The 24,629-nt window shown below is 36.3% G+C and overlaps 1 protein-coding gene and 1 non-coding gene across 2 annotated transcripts; both read left to right on the plus strand.

Annotated features, from left to right (window-relative positions):
- Positions 1 to 201: 201 nt before the first annotated feature.
- On the plus strand, positions 202 to 307 carry LOC145573334 (small nucleolar RNA R71). Its single transcript, XR_014097382.1, has one exon. It is a non-coding gene; the product is annotated as a small nucleolar RNA R71 (small nucleolar RNA).
- Positions 308 to 3,901: 3,594 nt separating this feature from the next.
- Positions 3,902 to 17,714, plus strand: LOC145570449 (phosphatidate phosphatase PAH1-like). The gene is made up of 11 exons (XM_081629535.1): positions 3,902 to 4,320; positions 4,591 to 6,531; positions 7,454 to 8,061; positions 8,152 to 8,225; positions 11,268 to 11,352; positions 11,460 to 11,546; positions 11,852 to 11,924; positions 16,777 to 16,820; positions 16,920 to 17,048; positions 17,137 to 17,235; positions 17,335 to 17,714. Exons 2-11 carry the CDS (start codon positions 4,755 to 4,757, stop codon positions 17,389 to 17,391), a joined length of 3,033 nt encoding a protein of 1,010 aa, XP_081485661.1. The 5' UTR covers positions 3,902 to 4,320; positions 4,591 to 4,754; the 3' UTR covers positions 17,392 to 17,714.
- Positions 17,715 to 24,629: the final 6,915 nt, after the last annotated feature.

Genomic DNA, 24,629 nt, shown 5'->3' on the forward strand with positions numbered 1-24,629 from the left:
TACACCGAAGAGCTACTCTTTCTAGTTGACTCTCTTTCTCCATCTTGCTAATCTCTATAATACCTCACTACGTCTTCAATTATGTCCACCACTTCCTCTTCCGTTTTGTTCATGATAGGACCTCCGGCTCCTCCATCTAAACATGATTTTCCTTGAGGGCTAAGACCTCCATAGAAGATTTGAATAATTTGATAGGTTGGAATTCTGTGATGAGGACACTCCCTTTGATACTCTTTGTATCTCTCCCATGCTTCATAGAGGCTTTCACTTGGCTTTTGCTTGAAACCTTGAATCGAAGCTCTAGCCTCCGTCGTTTTCTTTTGTGGATAGAAACGGGATAGAAATTCCTCGGTAACCTCATCCCATGTCCTTAGAGAATTCGGCTTGACCTCCTTGTCTAGCATTCCAAAGCGCGCCCTATGAGAGAAAAGGGAAAGAGCTTGAGGCGGATGAAATCTTGGGAATTTCCGTTCACCTTGATAGTATTGCAATATTTTTCGAATTCCTTGAGATGGTTTAGTGGGCTTTCATGCTTGGCCCCACTAAATTGTCGCCTCTCTATCAAAGTGATCATTGCCGGTCTTATTTCAAAGTCATTTGCCGGTATTGTAGGTGGAGCAATCCCACTCTCAAATCTATATGCGCCGGGAATCCCCAATTCCTTCAATGCCACTCTCGGATTTTCTCCCATTCTTGCTTGTTCCTCTTGTTGTGGTTCTTCTTCACTTGAAATGCTAGGGCTCAAAGATCGTCTAGCACCCCTCAACCTTGCAATAGTTCTCTCAATTTCCGGATCAAATGGCATTAGTGAATGACCACGTGCTCTATGCATAAAATCTCAAAAGAAATAATTAATAGCACGGCTACAAGTGTAGCCTAAAAGAAAATCTTTTTGTATTTTCAATTAAAGGTGAAATAGACTCAACAACTATAACAAAGCACCAATATCATTCCCCGGCAACGGCGCCAATTTTGACAAGAGGAAAATTTAGGTCGTTATCTACCTCTCCCTAGAGCCAAACCTAATTTGTAAACACTCGACCAACCTAATACAAGAGAAAGCATAACAAAATAAAACTAAAACTAAAACTATGAATTATCAACTAAAAATATGAAAAACTCGTAAAAACTAATCGAGAACCAAAGTGAATTATAAAAATGGAAAATCAAATAAAACTAAGAAAATTGTATGAAAATGATGAAAGAACATAAAGAAAATGAACCTAAATCTTATTCTTTTGAACGCCATAAACGATGCTCATCAAGCACAACTCCCGAGAAAGCCGTAATACGGCGTAGCCCACCAAACTTAGGTTAGAGTGACCTAAAAAAGGGCACCTTTTCCAACAACCCTATAAATAGGGAGATTTCCCCCATTTTTGGGACACAATCATTTATTACAGCATACCTACATTCTCTCACATCAGAGAAAACACCTGATCTCGGAAATCCGAGAAGATCTCACTTTTACCTTTTTCGCACATTTTCGTATTCTTCGATCGATACTAACTTGATCTTCAGAGGTGGAGCTCCTACCTACTGGAGTCTCCGTATTTTGCTGGAACAAATCGCGTGGGACCAGTCTTGGTGACGTAACTCTCCCGAGGGACCAGAAAACACCCAAAATAGATGTGTAATCAAATTAAATGGGCATTGGTATTTGTCTAGTTAATGCTGATTGTGTTAAATGCTTGTTCACAGGTGCAATAAGGTAAGTTGTGTGATGATAGAATAAGCATGTTAGTGTGTTTTATTTATACTTATGTACTCAACATTGCTGTTTGTGTGTTTGAGCGGGTATTTTTTTAGATGTGAAACTTGCAGACTCTCGCTGGTTCACCAGCGTCTAGCATTAAGGCAAAGGGAGAGAGCTAAACGAAGTCCCAAGAATGAGCCCGGATCCCGCTTGGTCGCGTCCTTTGAAAATTCGTATCATGCTTTGCAGTTAGACCACAAAGTAAAGGGGAGCTTTGCAGTTGATAAAGTATATTCATGATGGGTGTAAGAGAAGAGCGAATCATGCTTAGTTTGTAACACCCCGACCCCAAACAAATTAGGGAGGGGCCTATTGTCACGAAATGCGCATCAAGAGCCAAGAACTGTCCCCACAGACCAACACAAGTCCTTCCAGTACATTTTGTCCTCACTCATGCGCACCCCGAGAAAACTTCCTAGGAGGTCACCATCCCAAGTCTACTCCCAGCCAAGCATGCTTAACTATGGAGTATCTTAGCATATGAGCTCCCTAAAAGGAAGATGCATCTTTTTGATATGAGTAGTATATCAAACTCCTTTAAAGCAATCATGAGGGGTATTACATACACCCCCACTTGAGAACGACAACGCCCTCGTGGCGCCTGGAAAGCTAGGGACTCCAGTATTACGCTTGATGGAAACTGGGTAGCCAAAGTGTTACACCCAGTCTGGCTATGGCCATATGGCCCCAGAATTCTCCCCCGCTAGGCGGCTGACATAGGATTAATTGTCCACAATCAGCACATGGTCGCAGGGTTGCTCTGATACCATTTGTAACACCCTGACTCCAAACAAATTAGGGATGGGCCTATTGTCAAGATATGCGCATCAAGGGCCAACAACTGTCCTCACAGACCAACACGAGTCCTTCCGGCGCATTTTGTCCTCACTCATGTGCACCCCAGGAAAACTTCCTAGGAGGTCACCCATCCCAAGACTACTCCCAGCCAAGCACGCTTAACTATGGAGTATTTTAGCATATGGGCTCTCTAAAAGGAAGATGCATCTTGTTGATATGAGTAGTATATCAAATCCTTTTTAAAGCAATCATGAGGGGTATTATATACACCCGCACTTGAGAACGACAACGCCCTCGTTGCACCTGGAAAGCTAGGGACTCCAGTATTATGCTTAATGACAACTGGGTAGCCAAAGTGTAGATTGTCTTCGTTTGACTTTGGTTTGACTTTACTTTCGTTTGGTTTTGACTTTTAAGTTGACTTGTTTTGAATTGTTTAAAAGATAGTCTTCTGTTGTGTGTCTTTGATAATTGCCTTAGTCGTTTTCACGGTGGCGGTAATATCTTAGATTTTCCTACTTCGTATTTTAAAAAGGGCGAAACAGGTATTTTAAAGAAAAGGAATTTCTAATGTGTTACAAAGTTGTATCTAGGTGTTTGAGAGTGTGGGAAGGGTATCAAGTAGCTGGGGATGGGCTTTCGAGGGTGGGGGAAGGGTTTCCGGTGGCTAGGCTTGAGCGTTCAAAGGTGGGGGAAAGGTTTTAGGTGGCTGGGCTAGGGTTTTCGAGGGTGGGGGAAGGGTTTCGGGTGGATTGGGTTGGGTTTTAAGTGATTTTGGGGTGGGTGTAGGGTTGGGGGTGGAGTTGGGGTTAGGTAGGGGGAGAGCCTATTATGTACACTCGGGGTCATTTGCTCATTCAATCAATAAATAAGTAAAAATATTATTTGCTCATTTGTTGATTAACTAAGCAAATAATCCCGGGTGTACGGTATACCCGGGTGTATATAACAAATTCTAAGGTAGGGGAAGTCAATTTCTGAGGGTGGGAAGGGGGGGTTTGAGGGTTGGAGTGGGGGTTGGGGCTAAGGAGCGGGAGAAAATCGGTGGTGGTGTAGTTTGATTCTTTTTTGGACCAATCACGTGTTGACACCTATACAAGTAGTTTATTACAGTAGGTTGATGATCGGTTTAACTTGATAAAAGAAATAGTACCCTAAACGTCATATTATTCCAAAATAATCGAAAATTAAGATTATTTAAAGAAAATCGGACAAATTATTAAACCAAATTTCTTTATTCATTTTCTTAAAAAAATAAAATAAAAAACACCCAACCCCATTGTACTAGCATTTGTATTAATTTTGCACCTAAAAAAATCTTACTTCCTATTAACTGCCATGAGGTGGGTAGTTTAATAGTTATCCATAGGGTCTAACTTCTAAGAAACTCCCACCAACCACAATCTTTAATTTAATAATTCAAAATTACTGAAACAAAATCCCACAAAAGTGGCGGTATATCCAATGATGTTATTAATAATTTTTTGTTTTGATTTGTTTTGTTATTGTTTTTGTTTTTTTTTTATTTTTTATTTTTTATTTTTAAAGAAGGCAAACAAAAATTTTGCTTCAATTTCGTGGACGGAACATCCGAACAGACTAGTCTTCAAAAATAAGATTTGAAGTCAATCTTGTTTTCATGGAATAACGTATGATCGAATAATCTTTTTCCTGCCATAATATTCCGTTCTTTCTTCTTCTACAAATATTCAGAAAAAAAACAAAAAACTGATTAATTCGTCATTTTTGCATCACTCCTTTCTCAAGTAAGTTTCCAATACCCTTTACAATATTTCAATTGAATTCTTAATTATTTGATGTTTTCTTTGATGATCTCTTTTTATTGAGAAATGGGTTGATTCAAGGTGTTTTTGATCTGGGTTTGGTGCAATTTTTTGTGATTTTGTTGTTTTTGCATTGATTTTAGATGATTTTCAGCTTTAAATCAATGGGTTTTTCTTGCTTGTGCATTTTTTTTTTATCTAATGAATGTTGATTGAGTTGTAATTGATTTTCAGCTTTAATTTATATTGCAGGGAACATTGCTTCTTTGATTCTTGTTTAATTGAATAATTTATGAATCAATTTGGTTGCTTGAGAAGTTCAATTGGATTGAACTTTTGGGCAAGAATAATCAGAGAGTTAAGATTTTACACATTAGTTTTTCATTCTTGTGGAGGATTATTGAAACCATAAAATCATGAATGTGGTTGGCAAGGTTGGAAGCCTAATAACCCAAGGTGTATATTCAGTAGCAACCCCTTTTCATCCTTTCGGCGGTGCGGTTGATATCATTGTTGTTCAACAGCAAGATGGAAGTTTTAGGAGTACACCTTGGTATGTACAGTTTGGTAAATTTCAAGGTGTTTTAAAAGGTGCTGAGAAGGTAGTACGAATAAATGTGAACGGCAATGAAGCTAGCTTCCATATGAATCTAGATAATTCAGGTGAAGCTTATTTTGTTAGAGAAGCTGATCCGGGAGAAAGCAGTGAGAAGGAATGTTTGTTAAAGGATGAAAGGGAAGGCATCCTAGGGCATAGTTATAGTGTAGATAATAGCCAGTTTCGTAATAATGAGAGTGTCGAAAATTTCAGGCTGCAAAGCACTTTGTCTGACCCTGGGATTTTAAGGGATGATTATTCTAGTTTTAACCGGTTGGAAAGGAATGATTCTGATGCGTGTAGGTTTTACGATTTTCAAGATGATCAGTCATTTGATGATTCAGTGGACTTGTCATCTGAGTATGGATCTAGCCGGTATGACCCTATGGATGCTGTCGAGAATTTTGTGGAAGCACAGGGCTCAGATTCGGAAATGGTCTTGGTGAGTGTAGATGGTCATATTTTAACAGCACCTATCTTATCATCCGAGCAAGACACCGAAAGTGTGGCATTGGATACGCCCCAATTTCATCTTGGGCCAGGTAAAGGTAGGGATTTTACTGTCGGTGAGACTCCATGGGATCCTGAATATCTTAATGATTTAGAGGGCCCCTCCTGTATACCAGCTTCTGTTGTTACCTCCTCTGAAAATGACAATGCTCTTTCACAAGAGGGCTGTGCTCATATTGTGATTGAGGAACATGCATGCCAAGATCAAGGAAGGGTTGAGAGTGCTATCCAACAGTCAGAAGAATACCATGATGAGGGCACTGGCAGCATGCACAAGTCAGGATCTTGTAAAGAAAATGGGGAACATCCGCATACAGAGATTAATAATTTGTCTGCTTGTGATGATTTTGGGAAGAGTGGTTGTCAAGGTGAAGGAAGTGGGGACATGCATGAACTTGAAGCTAGTGGACATGGAAAATATTTGCAGAAAAATGTAGGAGTTGAGTACACTCATCAACCCGAAGCTTTGGAAGATGATAAGAAGTGTGCACACCAAGATGATGATGACAAGAGTATTGAACACCAAGGGAGAGAGCTCTGTCTACGCAGTAAAATTGAAGAAACATCTCCTAGAACTAAGAACGAAGATAAGTTCAAGAGCTGTTTAGATTTTGCCAGTGTGGAGGTTGACAATACCTCAGAAAGTGAGGGTTCTCCTTTGGGGGCAAGAGTAGAAGCTGATTTTACAGAAGAGAATTCTTCACTGAACATTCAAGTTTCAGATAAAGCTGATATTCAATGTACACCAGAAAGATCAGGTGATGGTGGATCAGTTACTGAATTTAACCATCGAGTTTTGGTGGAGGGTGAGGCAGATGATGGTTCATCTCCTGCTATATACATAACTGAAGTTAGTGAAAGGGATGATGGGGTCCGTACTGGTATAGAAGCTAATGGTTCTGATCTCACACCTATTGAAAATGCAAAAGTATGCAAGGGTGAACCAGAGAGAATGAATTCATCAATGGAGAGTGATATGTGTAGTAAAGAAGGAAATGTCTCTGAAACCATTTCAAATGGTAGTGAAGATCCTAAATCACATACCAGGAGTTCATTTGAGCAGATTGAAGCAGATATTAACCCAAGTAAGGCACTTTTATGGTCAATTCTTTCTTTTATAGCACAATATATTTTTGTTTGTCATTACTAGGTTTTATCGTACTTTCTTAAGTAGATGTAAATAGGATACTTAGTAGATTTGATTTTGAAGAGACTGGGGTGTCTGCAGCCAGTTGCGTGATTTAGTCTTGTTGGCTTTAGATATGCCTGGTTATAAACATCTCAAAGAAGACAAGAAATAAGAATTGGACTTATGGCTTGTTCATGTTTGTTTTTGTGATACCTTTGATTCTGTGCAAGTACGTTAATTTTGTTGCGAAAGTGCACAATATCTCCAAAGCCTCTCTACTTGATTAGTTTTAATTAATGTGTTGTCTTTCGCTCCTTATGTTGCCAATCTGGACTTCAGACCCTTGCTGCCTTTGGCTCCACCGCTCTAGTATAGACTGCTCCCTTAGTCTTTAATGATAATGTTCCAATTGATATACAACCATTCACAAGAAAGATAAAGAGTATCAAATTAACCGCTGAGGAAGAGCTTCTAATTATTTTAATGTGTTCATTATATGGAATGTGGTGGAAATTCATGTTGTGAATCTGTAAATAATATAAACGCCAAATATATCTTAGGGCTTCATTGTTGAATGGGAGCTAGCTTTCTATCTATTGCAATGTCGAAACCTTAGAGGCTAAACAATATTGTGAATACCGTGGAAGTACATAATATGGAAAAATAGCCCCCATTTAACAACGATGTGCTGAGGAATATATGGCTGTATTACAGATTCATATTATGTATCTGTTAATTATGTAAACAATCATTTTATATCAGAGCCAATATTTCCTCAGCACATTATTAAACATTTCCTACTTTTGTTCATATATATATGTACTTAATGAACCAAGATTAGTTGAGAAGACTGATTGGCGTGTCCTTGTTGCTTACAGCCTTAGAGATCTCTCTTTGTCGCCATCTCCTTTGTCCAGGAATGGGATTAAGTGCTGCTGATGAAGCTTTTAGTGCTCATCGCTTATCTGAGGAAGGGTTTAGGAATATAGCATCATCAGTAATGAAGAATGAAAACCTTGTCATCAGATATAAAGGGAAATACTTACCATGGGATCAAGCTGCTGCTATTGTCTTAGGACTGGCTGCTTTTGGTTCAAATTTTTTCATCGAGCTCAAAGATGCAATACCAGTTGAACAAGAAGTTGCTTCAGACATAGGGGTTCATGATTCTGGAAGTGCTTCTGGACGCAGATGGAGGCTATGGCCAAATCCATTCAGGAGGGTGAAGACACTTGAACGCTCTACTAGTACTGCCTCGGAGGATGTTTTTGTTGATTCTGAATCTGTTTCAAGGAGCCCATCCATTGACCAAACTCCTACATCTCAGAGTGGAACTCCATTATCAGAAAGTAGTTTAAAGTCTGTTCACAAGAAAATTCTTAGGACTAACATCCCAACTAATGAGCAGATATCATCTTTGAATCTGAAAGAAGGTCAAAACGACATTACTTTCAGTTTTAGTACCAGGGTTCTAGGATTAAAACAGGTTTGACATCTTTGATTTGTTTCCGTTATTTTTGAGATTTAATTGGACCTCCAGTTTCATATATTTCTTATGCTATTTCTTATTGATTAGGTTGAGGCACATATATATTTGTGGAAGTGGAATGCACGGATTGTTATATCTGATGTGGATGGAACAATTACTAGGTAAATCTTCCTTTAGTCATGGATTTTATTTTCAGTCACAGTTTGTTTAAGATTTTGTTCTTCATTCTTTTCCAATGGAAATCTGGGAATTAAGATATATCAATCTTAAACATTTCATGCCCCAAAATATTCAGAATGTAAAACTGTGAGCTGGGTTACATTTCGCAATTGTTGAATCTATTGTGAAATAGTTAAAGCATACTAACATAATTAAATCAGTATCACATACATGGGTAGGCATACTCATTGGTGTTTTTGGGTACATGCAGTACCATAGTCTTCAAAAACATTTTACAGCCTAGTCATATATTTCTTGATTAATAATAAGGTTTGTAAGATCGATTGTTAAAGGAACAATAAGGTTTATGCCTGCTATGTATGAAGAATGGGTTCCATGCACAGCTCCAGTCACTCACTTTACATAGCATGAAGTAGGGCCAGGAGTGAATATGACTTTGTGTGGTTTGATCTGATGGGATCTTTACATCTGATGGAAGCTTCCAAAGTCACGCTGTTTGGTTGAGTAGTTCCCATCAATATTATAGTTCCATATATAACTTATCCCTTGAGTCATGGTTGGTTAGTGAATCTTATCAAGGTCTCTCATCAAAAGTGCACATTGGCCCGTAAAATTATTGTGGCCTTTTGGGTTTGTCACAATGTCCACTCAATGTAGAAATTGGAATCTGTTGTGGGCTTGCTGATTCTTTATATTTAGTTTCCTCAATGAGATGTGATTGAAGAAGCCGATCCACGGAGGTTCCAAACAAAACAGGGTGTCTCTCATGCGCCATATGTCTAACCCCTTGCCTTTTCTGCTTTCCTATCTTTTATAGGGTGGGGTAAGAACAATGTATCTAGGAATAATTCCAATTGTTGTGTTTCTTCTCGTCCTTTGAGTTATGTCAAAATAATCCAATTATAAATAGTGCATTTAGGCCATTCACAATATAGTCCCATGTGACTTGAGGTTTGTTAGGGAAGTAATTCCTTTATTTTTATTCTTTCTTTCCCTTTCTCCTTTCCTATCCCATCTCATATCACTTAATCACGAACCCAGGTTCCCACCCTTGCTCAACCCCTTCCTGCGCACAAACCCATTTGACTGTCACCCTCCCCCCAAATCATTCATGTGGTGCCAATACATGAAAGCCATCATTTTCAAATGACCACCACCGCTCTCTTTTTAGTCTTTATAATGTTATTAGAGTTTCCTTCACTAAGTAAAAATAAAAAGTTGTTCAATAAGGTAAAAAGTCAAAAAATAATTTGCAGAATCCTTAACTACTCAATGATGAAGAAGAGTATTGTTTCTTTTTTATTTTTTTTCCGACTCATACTGCTATGGTCATGAAGTGCGAGGCAACTATGGTGAGGTGCCTCTTCCATAACATAGGGATAGTGCAAATAGCGATTGTTGTTGCACTGGTGACCGTGGCCATGATATATAAATACTAAAGAAAATTCAAACCATGGAAGAGGCACCTCAATCAAATCAATACCGTCCTATTAGATAGACACTTTATATCATATTATCAGGTATTTGTTCTGCAAAAGCTACCTTTTTGCATGTTTTGAGAAAATCATGACAACCATTATAGATTGTTACATATCCTCTTCTTTAAGGTCATCGTGCAATGTACTATGTTCAAAATAGTGTGTAATATATTACTAAAATCTACTGCATATGCTATCATTTGAATTACAATACTAAAGTGAATATTTTATTTTTATTTTTTGTCAAATGTGAGATGCTTCTTATGGGACTCCAAGACTATTAATTTGTACTTTCCAAACATGAAATTTTCATAATTTTTTAATTACGGAATTAAAGATGTTTAGTGATGACTAAACGCAAATAAAAAGATCTGATTTGGTATCAAATCATCTTTGAAATCTTTGCTATAATATGCTGAACATAGCCTTAGTGTATTTGGATATAGAATAACATTTTACTCTTTTGGAAGTTCATCTCTGGAGAGGAAATATGATGATAATTTACTGTTCAATTATATATGCTGAGTCATAGAACTTATTTTCAATGGTAGTTAGAATGTAGAACTGGACCACATAAGGCCTCTTATACTCGTCCTTCACTTTTACCTGTGGAACCATTTGTTATGTTTCTTGGTCTTTCAAGTGAAGAAGCTGAGCCCTTTAAACATTTTGGGATAGGCTAAAAACGAATCCGTCGTGGTTCTTGCTGATCTTTTCTTATTCTTTCTTGAAAACTGGGTAAAGGGAGAGATATAACTACCACAACATTGAAGTCAGGAGATGGTTGAACCTAAGTATTTTTTTATTACTTACCAAATTGATATTTTTTTCCCTCTCTAAACAAAAATGTGTTAAGTATATCACAAATTATGTGACTGGATAATAATTAAACATCTTAAACAACTGGTTATATACATTTGTTTTATAATAATCTCACTATCATGGATGTTTTTCCTTTGTGAATCCCTAGTAGTCAGGGATGTTAAGTCTGAGATAACTTCAGAGGTGTCATAGGTACAAGTCATACAAGCAAAACTAAAAAGTCAAATTCTGCAGGCACACTTGAAATATACTTTGGCTAAAGAAAGATGGTGTGAGAATGCTTCCGCTCCCCATTCTTAGTTATTCATAATTTTTAACTTACTTGATTTGTTGTCACTTGTCGTTCAATATTCGTAGCAGGCTTTGGCTAATTCACCTGGGCTTTTAGAGGAGAGGGGGGGGGGGGTTGGGGACTAAATTCTTTTATTATAACTCTTCATTTTGGTGTTAGCATGATATTTTGTCTTGTAGTTTCAAAATCTGGTCTGGAGCATCTCACTATAATATGTGGCTATTTTTGTCTTGTAACACTTTTTGTGGCTGATTACTTGATTGAATCAGCCGCAGATGTATTTTTTTCCCTTGTTGGAATTTTAATCAACTTTTGGAAATTTTGGACTAGCCTATCCATAAGCAATTTATTTTATTCAATTTTTTTAGTTCCCACTTATCCAATGGTTCAATTTAATAGTAAGAGATCCTGATATCTGATCCCTATTTCAGATCTGATGTTCTTGGTCAGTTTATGCCTCTGGTTGGAAAGGACTGGTCGCAATCGGGTGTAGCTCGTTTGTTTTCTGCCATTAAGGTAATATTTGTTAACTAATTTTTTTTTTTTTTTTTTTGTTTGAGTGTGTGTTTTCACGTTGTCTCTCTTTATGGAATATGTGTGGAATGACTTTCCATGTGTAACAGGAAAATGGATATCAGCTACTCTTTCTAAGTGCACGTGCAATAGTCCAAGCATATTTAACTAAAAGCTTTTTGTTCAACCTAAAGCAGGTATTTATTTCCCTCTTAAATTTGGTGATATTACTATTTTTGTTCCCCCCCTCCCCCCCCAAGAAAAAAACCCCTTTATTTTATTTTAATATATTTAAGTAGTGATGCATAGGAAGGCTCGTAACTTTTGATCACTATCATCACGAGTCTTCTCTCTTGATTTTCATTCTTTATCTGCATAAGCTATTAGTTACCTCAAAGTGAGTTTAATAGTCCTCGCTTCTGTCTCTTGTAAATATTAGTTGTAATAAAATCAGTGCATATAGACCTTTGCAATCTTACTTTAAAGTTCTTATTACTTACAGGATGGAAAGACACTGCCAAATGGACCTGTTGTTATCTCACCGAATGGATTATTTCCATCATTATTTCGTGAAGGTAAGTAATGCTTCAATTGTTCATACTAAATGGTTTATGCTTCTCTTGTTTTACTAGATTTTGAATAGCTTAGTCAGGATTGCTATATATGGATAATTTTGGACTACTTTGCGGCCTGCGCAGTATCTTTGCCTGTTTTTTTTATTCTGGTTTTGAGAATCTAAAAGTCGCTTTCCTCAGCCACTTTTGTTTGCACCATCTTCATTTGTGGACGTCCACAAAATATTGCTCCATACTAAACATGACCAAGAGGGAACAACTTTACTATACACTCACTACATGTGGTCCCACCAATTGTCTCTCATTGACTCTACCCTTCCAAATATTAAAAAAAAGTAACCAAATTAGAATAGGGCAAAAAAGGTAGACAGAAGGAATATATGATATATATTGCATAATGAAATCAAATTTAGTCTTTAGTATTGTAATTTATAAGCATGTGAGTTTTAGGGCATTCTTTTGGGGAAATTACTTTTCCTGGTTTCCAATTGAACATCAAAACAATTAGGTTCTGAATTATGATTTGTTGTCCACTGTAACAAGTGGATGACCCAGATCCAAGTCATCCAAATTATGAAATAAGAATGAAACCTAAACTAAGACAGGAACTCATAGCATAGTCTCAGGTCTCCAACAGTTAGGGACTTAGAGGTACCAGCTTAATTAATCGCACTCAGTTTATCATTCTGGAAGATGTTCCATCTACCATTCATTGACTATCTTCTTACTTGTCACATCAAAAAATCTATCTCCCCTCTGTTAAACACCCATATGTTACGTCGCATTCAAATACTGTAAATCAATTCACATTACAGCAATGCAGCAGAGGCATTATGCTATACTTTAGCCTTAGGTAGCTACTGCAGTCTGCAGCAACCTATGTTACAAAGGATCAGATACTCATGCTGGGAATCGGGTACTTGTCCAAGTATCTAACTCGTGTTTTTGTGATGATTTTCCATGGTTTTGGCCAAAAATGTAGTGTTGAAGTGTCCTATCCAAAAGTGAGTGATATAAAAAGCCAAGTAACATAGGCAACCACTCTTATTTATTCTCTAGTTTATAAATTCTGCATAGACCCTGGAGAATTTACCTGCTCATATCTTATTGTAGAATTGATAATCAATGATGATTTGGTTAATATCTATGTTGGACGTGGGTACGTATCCAAGTGTCCAACTTGGTTATTTTGTGAAAAATTTCCATGATGTTGGCCCAAAACGAAGTGTTGAACTTTGCCCTTCCCATGTCCTATTCCAAGTAATGTAGGATAATATATTATTAAGGACCGTGGTAAACAGGTAATACCTAATTGATTAGTGTCTAGGTTTTGGCAGGTACCAAAATCCAGTGTTTACTGTTTAGTGACGAAGTTTTCAATACTGGTTCCTGATGTTATAAGAATCTTCATTTGTGATTCTCCCAAATTTCATTGAGGATGTCCAACCCCTAAAATCTTGTTATTATATCCTTAGATTCCATATACCGAGGGCTTTTTCAGAAGCACAGGGGAGATGGAATGTTTTTCAATTTAGTAGTAGTAGTTTTATTGAAGTCTACTGGTCCTTGAAACATAGAGCCCACAACATTTTAGCAAGCTTATTTGTATTGTTCTACCAAGCACTAAATTTTGAATTCTCCAGGTGCCTTAGGAATGCATTTTGTTCCATGCTGGTAAGGACAAGTTCATGTCAATTACGGCTTATTATCCAAAATTCAACTTTCTTCAACCATTTGTAAGCTTAATTATTTGGTTACTATGGGCTTCTATGTAACTCTGACTCGGCTAGAAGTGTTAAACACGGTCATTTAATGAAATTTTGCATGATATTGGCCAAAATGAAGTGTTTTTGTGCTAAATTAATGTTTCAAATGTCAAGTATTAGAGTATGAATGGGCTTTGCTTTTTGTTGGTCCCATTAATTGAGGCTAAAAAATTTCCAATCGGATCTGTGAACAACTACGCAATCTGTGTGTTTATTTAAAAATTTAAATGACCTTTGTGATAACTTGACAAAGTGGAAGATAAAGTGAGGCCTTAGGTTTACCTTGTGTGAGACGCTATTTACCTCTGTTATTTATTTGATGACCTACTAATTGTCTATTTCTGTAATCTGGCTGGTATGAGAATGGAGGAAAATTTTTCTTTAATAAAGGAACATGGGGTTTCTTGTGGGCTGATGAGGTTGTATGCTTTAGCTTCTCAGAGTTGATCCTCTCTTGTTGATAAATAAAGGCATAGGGACGATTGTTCATTGAGATTTGATAGAGGTAGGAAAGCATTATTTAGGGAAAATGTATGTCTTCTAGCTAAGGTTGGGGCTTCTGCAAATTTTTGTTGATGCTATTTTAACTACTGTGTATATTCCTATGGGTTTGATACATTGGTATAAACAGTGAAGCTAAAGTTCTTTTCTATGATAGTTTTTCGGAGTTTCATTTACTGATCCTTTAATTTTATTCTTCTTTTTACGAGCTAGTGAAGTCTCTCGGCAGAAATTGATTGTTTGCCTCCTATTAGGGGCTTTTACTAGATCTCGTATAGTTCCATTTGAAGGGCTACTGTTTTGCTTTCTTCTGTTCATATATAATCTGTTACACCTACTATGATACAGTACCAAACTAGATACAGTTTTTTGCGATGCAATGCTTGTTCTTCCTTAAGCTCTAAATGCAATGTGTCTAGCCAATAAAATATGGATATGAAAACCTCTTCAAATTCTTGGTTGTTAGTTGACTATTTTTGCTAAATGAATGGGATTTATGGATGTATTTTATGATAGAAAAATTGACTAGGGTAAACTTTCTGTTCGGTACATATGCTTTTATTAACCTGTCTTAATTCTTGCAGTATGGTTTCATTTTGTGGCTGCTCAATTTTTTTCACCAATCATGAGGGAAAGGGATCTTCATTGGAATGGGTGAACATCTATGGGATTGATGCTGGTACAATTATGATATTGGTTATGTACGTGGGAGTTAAAACCCTAGAAGTCAGAAAATCTTGTGATTTTGTGCTTGTGATTTGAAGAAATATAATTACTTATTAAATGTATAGAGTTGAATTGGGATCTAGAGTGCTTTCCATGAAACTGAGACCTGAGTCAGAGACTTATTAGAGTCAACAATTGAACTGTGTTATTGATGGAGCGAGATGATATTATGATGGTTGAGTGGTTTTTGGCCTCAGTTAACTATTTGATTAGTGACGTGATTTTTTGTGAACATTAAGCTGGTTAGGCCCATTCTTAATAGGTTGAAAGACTACAATATCTGCTGCATGGTATAATGTAGCATGGTTTCTTGTAGTTTCTTTTTTTTCTATAGATTCAAATATGTTTTTATAGTGAAAAATGGCATTTGTTCTCGTGTTGGTATCACATAAGTTTCAATCCCTTTGTGATTTAGCATGTTCTGCACAAATGTGTAGATTTGAATGGGACATGCTTGTGATCTAGCTTTCTTAAGCTATAATGTGAGTTTATCTTGGAAGATGTGTTCTGTTGACCTATCAACAATTAAAATTAGAATTGGGATGAGCCTGGAGAAGAGGTGTAAAGAAACTTGGGAAATAACATAGCCGGGATCCTTAGGGCTTTATAATGCATCACTGTCTGTTTATGTCCTTTTGCATCTCTCATGTTGGCCCTCGTAGTGAAACTGTTTTAAGTAGCGGTCTGTTTTCAGTCTTATGTTGGTTTTATGTTCAACTTAATAATGAACCCAGAATTTCCTGCCTTTTGCTTTACTTTGTAGGGTTTTCACATCCAGGTAGACATATGAGCTTGTTTCCTGTAGGTTACATGAAAAGGATTGAGGTTTTGCTCTCTCTTATGTTTGCTTGGCTGACCCTCGATCTTAAGCTTACAATAGAGCAACAATTGGTTTTCTGTAGTAACAAATCAGTTGCCTAACAGTTACAGTTTTTGTACCTTCTAGTATTTATTCTAGTTGCAAAGTCTTTATTTCCTTTAATAACCAAATAAACACCAAATTCTGAGATATACTCAAATATATAGAAAAGTAGGAGTAGATACAGAGGTTTTTGTGGGCTTGTCAAAGACTTACAAAGTTGAAAGGACTATTTATTAAGCTGGGTAAATTAGGGTTCTATTTGGTTACAAATGGACACTTTGAATCAAATCTAACAAGTACTTAATGTCAGGCTTTTGCTCTCTTTTTAGTTTCAGTTAATTCAGAGTTAGACTTCGATTATCAAATTGATCAACTCTTTTGATTGCATGATGAACTCCCCTGAAAAACTTTGGTCCGTGTGTAAACAAGGTGCTCTACCTGACAGAGTTACAGCCCTAAAAATTCGTTGTTGTGGGTTGGCACATTCATTAATTCCGCGAATGTGCCCTTTTTACTTCATACCACTAATCTTAACAAAGATAGAGGGATTCCGTTTGCTGGAATAGTATTGAAATTCTAGGCTCTTTAACAATGGATTGCTGCCTTGTATGCTCGTCACCTGTACTCTGGTTACATTACTGACTTGATATTGGTTCACAATACCAGAATTGAATAGAAATTCCTGTCCTTGTGAAGATTAGTGATACCAAGAATCATATACAGTTCGGGGTTCATGACATAAAAATTGTGAATAATAAGCCTACCATTTAGGAGTAATACATACACAATGTACTCTGTAAAGGTGATGTACTCTTACTCAAGTGGAGGTTGTATTAGAACCCCCACTGTATTTCTTTGTACACACAGTCACACATATATACTTGTGTATTCCTTTACAGCTATATAATTCTTTGTTAGATCTGTACATCATTTCATTCAGAATAGGGAAAATGGATTGTTCTTTATGATTTTACATATCTTTACTTGGTTATTGCAGTAATCCGAAGAGCTCCTCATGAGTTCAAGATTGCTTGTTTGGAGGTAAAATCTTAATAATTTTCATTGATGGAAAATCCCTATAATTTAATGTTAGGAAGTCACTTATCATGGTGATGTATTCTCATAATTTTTGACCTCCAGGATATCAAGGCTTTGTTTCCACCTGATTACAATCCATTCTATGCGGGATTTGGAAACCGAGATACAGATGAGCTTACTTATAGAAAGCTTGGTATTCCGAAGGGCAAAATCTTTATTATCAACCCAAAGGTAGTCTCTTCTTTAATATATATGCTTGTAATTTAAAATTGTCAGGAGCAATGATCATTCTTAGGCTAATATCAATTGAATTTGATAGGGTGAGGTGGCAATTAACCATCGGATTGATGTGAAGTCATATACTTCGTTGCATACTCTAGTACATGATATGTTCCCACCGACATCAATGGTCGAGCAGGTAATTATGAGATATTTACCTGTCAAACTGATTTTCTGATAGACAAATTGGCTGTATTAATTACCAATTTCTTACAATTTATCTGGTATATCTGTACAGGAAGATTATAATTCATGGAACTATTGGAAGATGCCGATGCCAGATATTAGCATTTGAAAACCATTGTATATGGAAGCGGATGTCTTCAGGGTACTACTGGTTGAGCTCTTCATGCTGGACTATAAATCATTTTTCCAACCGGTGATTGATCGAAGTTATAGGGCTATTAGAATATTTAGCATTGAAATGATTACCAAATGGAGCAGTAGTTGCATTCTTTGTTGTACTGAGAATTTTACAGGCATTAAAGCAAAAGCATCTGAAGCTCATTCTTATCACGGCTATTAACTGTAAATCTGTATGTTGTAATGATCTTACTGTAATTTTTCAGATGATGGATGCAATTCATAAGAAGTTAATAAGGAAGTTAATCTTTAACATTGAGGCAATTTAACTTATGGTATAGCTTCTTGTTGATATTGATTTCCTTTATCTTATTGCCAATTGTTTTTAAATGCGACAGAGTACTGATGATTTCATTACCCAGCTCCCCAGTTCCCAGAATACTGATGATTCAATTTTCGGGATTAGGCTGTTTGAAACGGGTATTTTGGTGTGGAGAGGTTTTTCGGGTTTTAATAAATCAGTGTATGAAATGAAGGGATCTACTACCAAAGATAGCTATATAACTATAAATTGTAGAAATTTGAATTAGCAATATGATAGTTAAATTATATTACTCAGGAGAGTAATGTTTTTGCACTTGTTTTCTTGGTTGCCTCATAGCCCAAATCAAATGCATGACCATTGCTATTAAGATGGGGATAAACATGTTTTTCTAGAGCTAAACATTGCATTTATTTGGTAAATTAGGTCCTAAAGGTGTTTCATGGCAAACTATGACCTCCCTCCATATTCCAGCTATTCATTTGAATATAAAATTGCCAAACAATAAAGAAAATTCCTAACAAGTTATATGTTGATTTTTGACACTGCTTTGACCCTAAGTTATTAAGCAGTACAATCGATGTGGATGAAATCACATCATTTTCCCCTAAGCTAAGTTGGGATTTGAATTGGAATTTTCTAACTTTTGTAGGATTCAAATAAGGTTGTTTCTTATGACCTGGTATTGGAATAAGTTAGGGTTTGTTTGCTAAATTTTAATATTAGAACGGTGATTGGCCTAATCTTGGACCCTTTAAAAGGCACATTTTTCCATTAAACAAGCAAAAGATAATACATAATTTCATTAATACACGTTGACTAATATGGCATGAGTTTTTTTTTGCTAATCTTCTAAGGTAACATTGAATGAGTATTTGTGAATCAGAGAGAGAGAGAGAGAGAGAGAGAGTTTATATATAACAAAAATTTGGAGAAAAGCCGGGGGCGTGAAGGTGAAAGTGTGAAATAGAAGAAAAGATAAAGCACAAAAAAGCCTCAAGTTAAAGAATAAAAAAAGTGTGCCTCGGATCCAACATGTCGTAGAGTGAAAGACAAAGATTTGTGGCTATTATGACTTCTTTTAAGCAAAATAAGTCTAGTAATTTGTTTTAAAAAAATGGAAGATCCTTAATGGTGACCCTCAACTTTTACTACGCATACATGGTGACCCTCTTGAAAATAGATTATACGAAATGACCCTATTTAAAAATTCTATCTTACTTATAACCTTATTTCATTAAATGGTAAATAAAAATAACTATGGTTAGATTTTTTATTAAAAAAAAAACAAAAATCTTTAGCATAACCACTCTCTCTGTAACACCCTAGAAATTCCTTTCCTTTAACATACCTGTTTTGCACTTTTTAAAACTCAAAAAAGGAAAATCTAAGACATTACCGCCACCGTGAAAACGGCTAAGGCAACTATCAAAGACACACAGGGGAAGACTATCTTTAAAAACATTCAAGCAATTCAACTTAAAAAGTCAACCTAACGAAAGTAAAGTCAAACCGAAGTAAAACGAAGTCAACCTACAACTTGGAACCATTGTAGGCCCTTATTTAACCAAACCAACTTAAAAACCTTTGCGTTAGTCTCACAAGCATAATATAATAAAATAATCAAAGTAATAAACACATCATAAACTTATGGAAACAAGCATGATTCGTTCTTCACTCATGCCCATCATGAATATGGTTCATCACCTGAAAAGCTTCTCTCTACTTGTTCCCACTACTCTCCATTAAAAAGGGTCATCACAGAGCCAAAGTAGAGATAAGGCCAAACAAACATACAAACACACAATCAGCAATGCTGAGTACATAAGCGTAATTAAACACACTAACATGCTTTCACCTATCCACATACAACTTATCTTGTTGCACTTGTTTACAAGCATACAACATACAACATGACCCTTAATTAAATAACTTATTGATTCATTTAGCATTGATTACACATCGAACGGGTTTACCCCCTAACCTGCCCCAATAAAGGGGTACTAACACGGGAGCTAACCGTGCCAGTATAAAAGAACCACTCGTAAGTGGTGGAATTCCTGCGCATAATAGTAAAAGGAAAATACAGAGTCCTGTACTCCCAGTAGAAGTTATGGTTAAATATAAAACCCCATAACTCCCCCCATATGTTCATACTTAAGGTATATACGTTCCAAGAGTTTTGGTGCATAATCTCTTTCACTTTACGTTATTTACATATTATTGAACTTGGTGATGACTCTCAAACCATAACACAATCAAACATTTTAATTATTCAAACAAATTAAACATTCGAATTGAATTCTTGAATAATTAGTGACCACATAATATTTAATGTTGAACCTTTTTTAAATCTACCTCGGTGTCAAAGACACCTTAAACGCATAATGCGCCAAAATTCCTATCCCTCGGTGTTAAAAACACCTTACGTGCACTAAGGCACCAATACATGATTTATTCCTCCTATACATAGACACTTAAATAGCTCTTTGCTCATGCTTATAGCATCAATAAAAATTATATGAACCATAATAAAATTCCTTTTTAATATCCAAACCAAATTAAACATTTAGTTTAATTAAACATGCTCTCTATCATGCCAATAATAAAAGTGTGGTTCATATACAACATGTCAAAATAATCATTTTCAATCACTAATCCATCACAAATAATCCATGGTTCATAATTCAATCACCAACATCAACCAAATAATAAATTCCAATCAAAATCTATCATGATACTATTTGGAATCAATTATTCGATCAAAGCCTAGCATGTTCCTACATCACCAAATAAATACCAAGTACGCGAACGTACCTTGAATACGATCTTAAAATCGCCACGTCTATATGAAATCACTCACTTGGAAGTCTCCTACAATCCAAAATTATAACATGGCGTTAAAATCTACCCCACACAAATTTCCAGCAATATATACTCTTATTAAATCACTCATGATTTAATTAAGACAAGCTGAAAATTATTTAAAACCCCTTACTTTAATCCCAATTAATGGATGGTCAAAATTTCCTTCAAGAAACTTAATTTTAGCTTACTAACAAAATTTCCAGCAATATTAAATCATTAAAGCTTGCTGTAAATATGCTTTAGAACCCTCAAATAAAAGATTTAAACCACCCTAAATCATATTCCTTTAATATTCAATTATTTACAAATCTAGGGTTTCAAATTTGAGACTTTTTAATTAAAATCAAAATCTGAAAATTTATTTACATATTACCTTAAATCAAACATCATGAAAATCATCACAAAACCCATAATTAATAATTAGATTTAGGATTAGAGCAAAAGAATTAAAAAAAATATAATTTTTTTTAAATAGGGTCTCTGGACATCAACCACGACATCACAGCCGGCTGCTGCCTTGCTGCTGGGGGCGCCGCTGCTGCCGCCGGCACTTGCTGGTGGCGCGGGGGTGGCGCTGTGGCCCGCTGGTGGGCATGGTGGTGGCCGGCGGTGGTCCGAAAAAAAAGGGGAAAAGGGAAAAAGAAAAGAAAAGGAAGAGAATATAAGAGAGAAGGGAGAGAAAATTTACCTTGGGTATTCTCCACTTTGAGCAAAGTTTAATTTGCCCATGTGTAGAATATTTATACCCCTTTTTTCTCTAGAAACCCTCCTACCATTGAATTCCTTTTCTATCCTTACTAATCTTTTTCCTAATAAAACTTGACTTTTATAAAATTTTCCTTTTATAAAACTTTCCTAAATTACTCCCAAACTTATTAAAATAAATAATTAAATAAAACTTTCCTTTTTAAAAAAAAATTCCAAACTTATTAAAATAAATAATTAAAATGCCATAAATAATTAATTTCGAATTATTTAAATACTTCACAAAATACTTATTTAAAATAAAATACGTATAAAAATACGGGGTATTACAATCTACCCCCTTAAAAGAAGTTTCGTCCCGAAACTTAGGAAACGAAATTCAAACTTTTTCCTCACTTTGTATAATATTGCTGTACTTTTTGTCATACTTTTACCTTTTTGCGTCTCTTTGAGATCACAAAATTACTCAAAATACTCGTTGAAATTGTGCAAAAAGCATAAAATAACTAAAATATAGGGAAAAAGCGCGAAATTCTACCGCATTCTACCCCCCTTAATGAAAATGAGTTACGTCCCCGTAACTCAACATACCTGAAACAATTCGGGGTATTTCTTTTTCATTTCATCCTCGGCTTCCCAAGTGGCTTCCTCATATTCTTAGTTAGACCATAGAACTTTCACAATATTAACATTCTTATTGCGTGTACTACGCACTTTACTGTCAAGAAACTTGACAGGTCTTTCCTCATAGGTTAAGCTTTGATCTAACTCAATGGTTTCAGGTTGTAGCACATGAGACTTATTAGGGATATATCTTCTCAATTGAGATACATGGAATGCATCATGCACTTTACTTAGCTCCATTGGTAAGGCCAACCTATAAGCTACTTTGCCTATCCTTTGCCGTATTTCAGATGGGCCAATATACTTTGGACTAAGCTTTCCTTTCTTTCCAAACCTCAGCACTCCTTTCATTGGTGACACTTTCAACAACATTTTGTCACCAACCTCGAATTCCTCTTCTCTACGCTTCAAATCTGCGTAACTCTTTTGACGATCTTAAGCTGCTTGAATTTTAGCCTGAATTTCCCTTACTTGCTTTACTGTATCCTCAATCATTTGAGGCCCTAAAATCATTGTTTCACTTATGTCGTTCCAACAAATCAGACTGCGACACTTTCTTCCATACAAAGCCTCAAATAGGGCCATGCCTATGCTTGCATGGTAATTATTATTATAGGAAAATTCAATCAAGTCCAAGCTATCTTCCCATTCCCCTTGGAAGTCTATAACACAAGCTCTCAACATGTCTTCTAAGGTTTGAATGGTTCTCTCAGTTTTTCCATCTATAACAGGGTGAAACGCTGTACTCATCTTCAGTGTTGTGCCAAAGTTTTCCTGTACACTTTTTCAAAATTTCGAAAGAAACCTAGAATCTCTATCAGGCACAATATCATTTGGAACTCAATGTAACCTCACAACATATTTAATGTAAGCTTTTGCAAGTTGCTCTATCTTTCAAGTCTCCTTCATTGGTATGAACACTGCAGATTTTGTAAGTTTGTCCACCACTACCCAAATGGTGTCATTTCCACTCTTTGACTTTGGGAGGCAAGTCACAAAGTCCATTGAGATACAATCCCACTTCCATCCAGGAATTTCTAATGATTGCACAGTTCCCTGGGGTTTCTTGTGTTCTATTTTCACTTTTTGACAAGTCAAACACTTTGCTACAAATTCCGCAACTTCATTCTTCATTCCAGGCCACCAATACACCTTTTTCAAATCCTTGTATATCTTGTTCCCTCATGGGTGCACTGAGTATGGTGTATTGTGACCCTCTTCCATTAAATTTCTTTTAACTTCCTCACATTTCTGTGGTACACACCATCGACCTTTGTACCTTAAACTTCCATCTTCATGAATTTTGAAATCTGTAGCTTTGCCTTGTTTTATTTTCTCACGAATCCTATCCAACTTCACATCTCCTGTCTGATTTTCCCTTATCTCATCAAATATTGTTGGTTGGATGGTTAGGTTCGCAAGAATACCTGCTGGCACTCCCCATTCTACAACTGCTAGATTCATTTTCCTCATTTCTCTACATAACTCATCGACCACTATCAAGGTATTCAATCCATGATTGGGTTTACAACTTAGAGCATCCGCAACTACATTTGCTTTCCCTTCATAAAACTGTACGTCTAAGTCATAATCCGTCGTATATTCCAACCATCTTCTTTGACGTGAGTTTAAATCCCTTTGAGTGAAAATATATTTTAAACTTTTATGGTTTGTATAAATCCTACATTTCACTCCATACAAGTAATGCCGCCAAATCTTTAGTGCAAAAATGATTGCAGCCAATTCCAAATCATGAGTTGGGTAATTCACTTCATGAGTCTTTAGTTGCCTTGATGCATATGCAATCACCTTTCCATTTTGCATAAGCACACATCCCAAGCAATTTTTGGATGCGTCACTATATACATCATAGATCTCACTATCGTTTGGCAGTGTAAGCACTGGTGCTGTAATCAACTTCTTTTTCAAGAGTTGGAATGCTTCATCACACTTGTCATCCCACTGGAACTTTTTGTCTTTCATCATTAAAGTGGTCGTAGGTCCAGCAATCTTCAAAAACTCCTTCACAAAATGCCTATAATACCCTGCTAAACCTAAGAAACTCCGAACATCAGATACTATCTTTGGCGTAGGCCAACCCTTTACTGCCTCGATCTTTGCTGGATCTACTTCCACTCTGTCCTTGGACACAAAATGACCTAGAAATTCTACCTTCTCCAACCAAAACTCACACTTAGAGAACTTTGCATAAAGATGGTTTTCTCTTAGTGGTTGCAAAATTTCCCTTAGGTGTTCTACATGCTCTTCTTTGCTCTTCGAATACACCAATATATCATTAATTAGATACTACTACGAACTTGTCCATAAATTGATGAAACACCCTGTTCATCAAATCCATAAAGATTGTCGGTGCATTTGTTAATCCAAATGGCATCACTGTATACTTATTATGTCCATATCTTGTCTTAAATGCAGTCTTAGAAATGTCTTCATCTACAATCCTCAATTGATGATATCCAGGCCACAAATCAATCTTAGAAAACACTGTTGCACCTCTCAGCTGATCAAACAGGTCATCAATCCTTGGTAATGGAAACTTGATCTTTATTGTTACTTTATTCAGTTCCCTATAATCGATACAAAGTCTCATACTTCCATCTTTCTTCTTAACAAATAAAACTGGCGCTCCCCATGGTGATGCACTTGGTCTAATGTACCCCTTTTCCAATAAGTCCCGCAATTGCTCCTTT

The sequence above is a fragment of the Chenopodium album genome, chromosome 12 (assembly GCF_948465745.1).
Source record: "Chenopodium album chromosome 12, dcCheAlbu1.1, whole genome shotgun sequence".
Lineage (NCBI taxonomy): Eukaryota > Viridiplantae > Streptophyta > Magnoliopsida > Caryophyllales > Amaranthaceae > Chenopodium > Chenopodium album.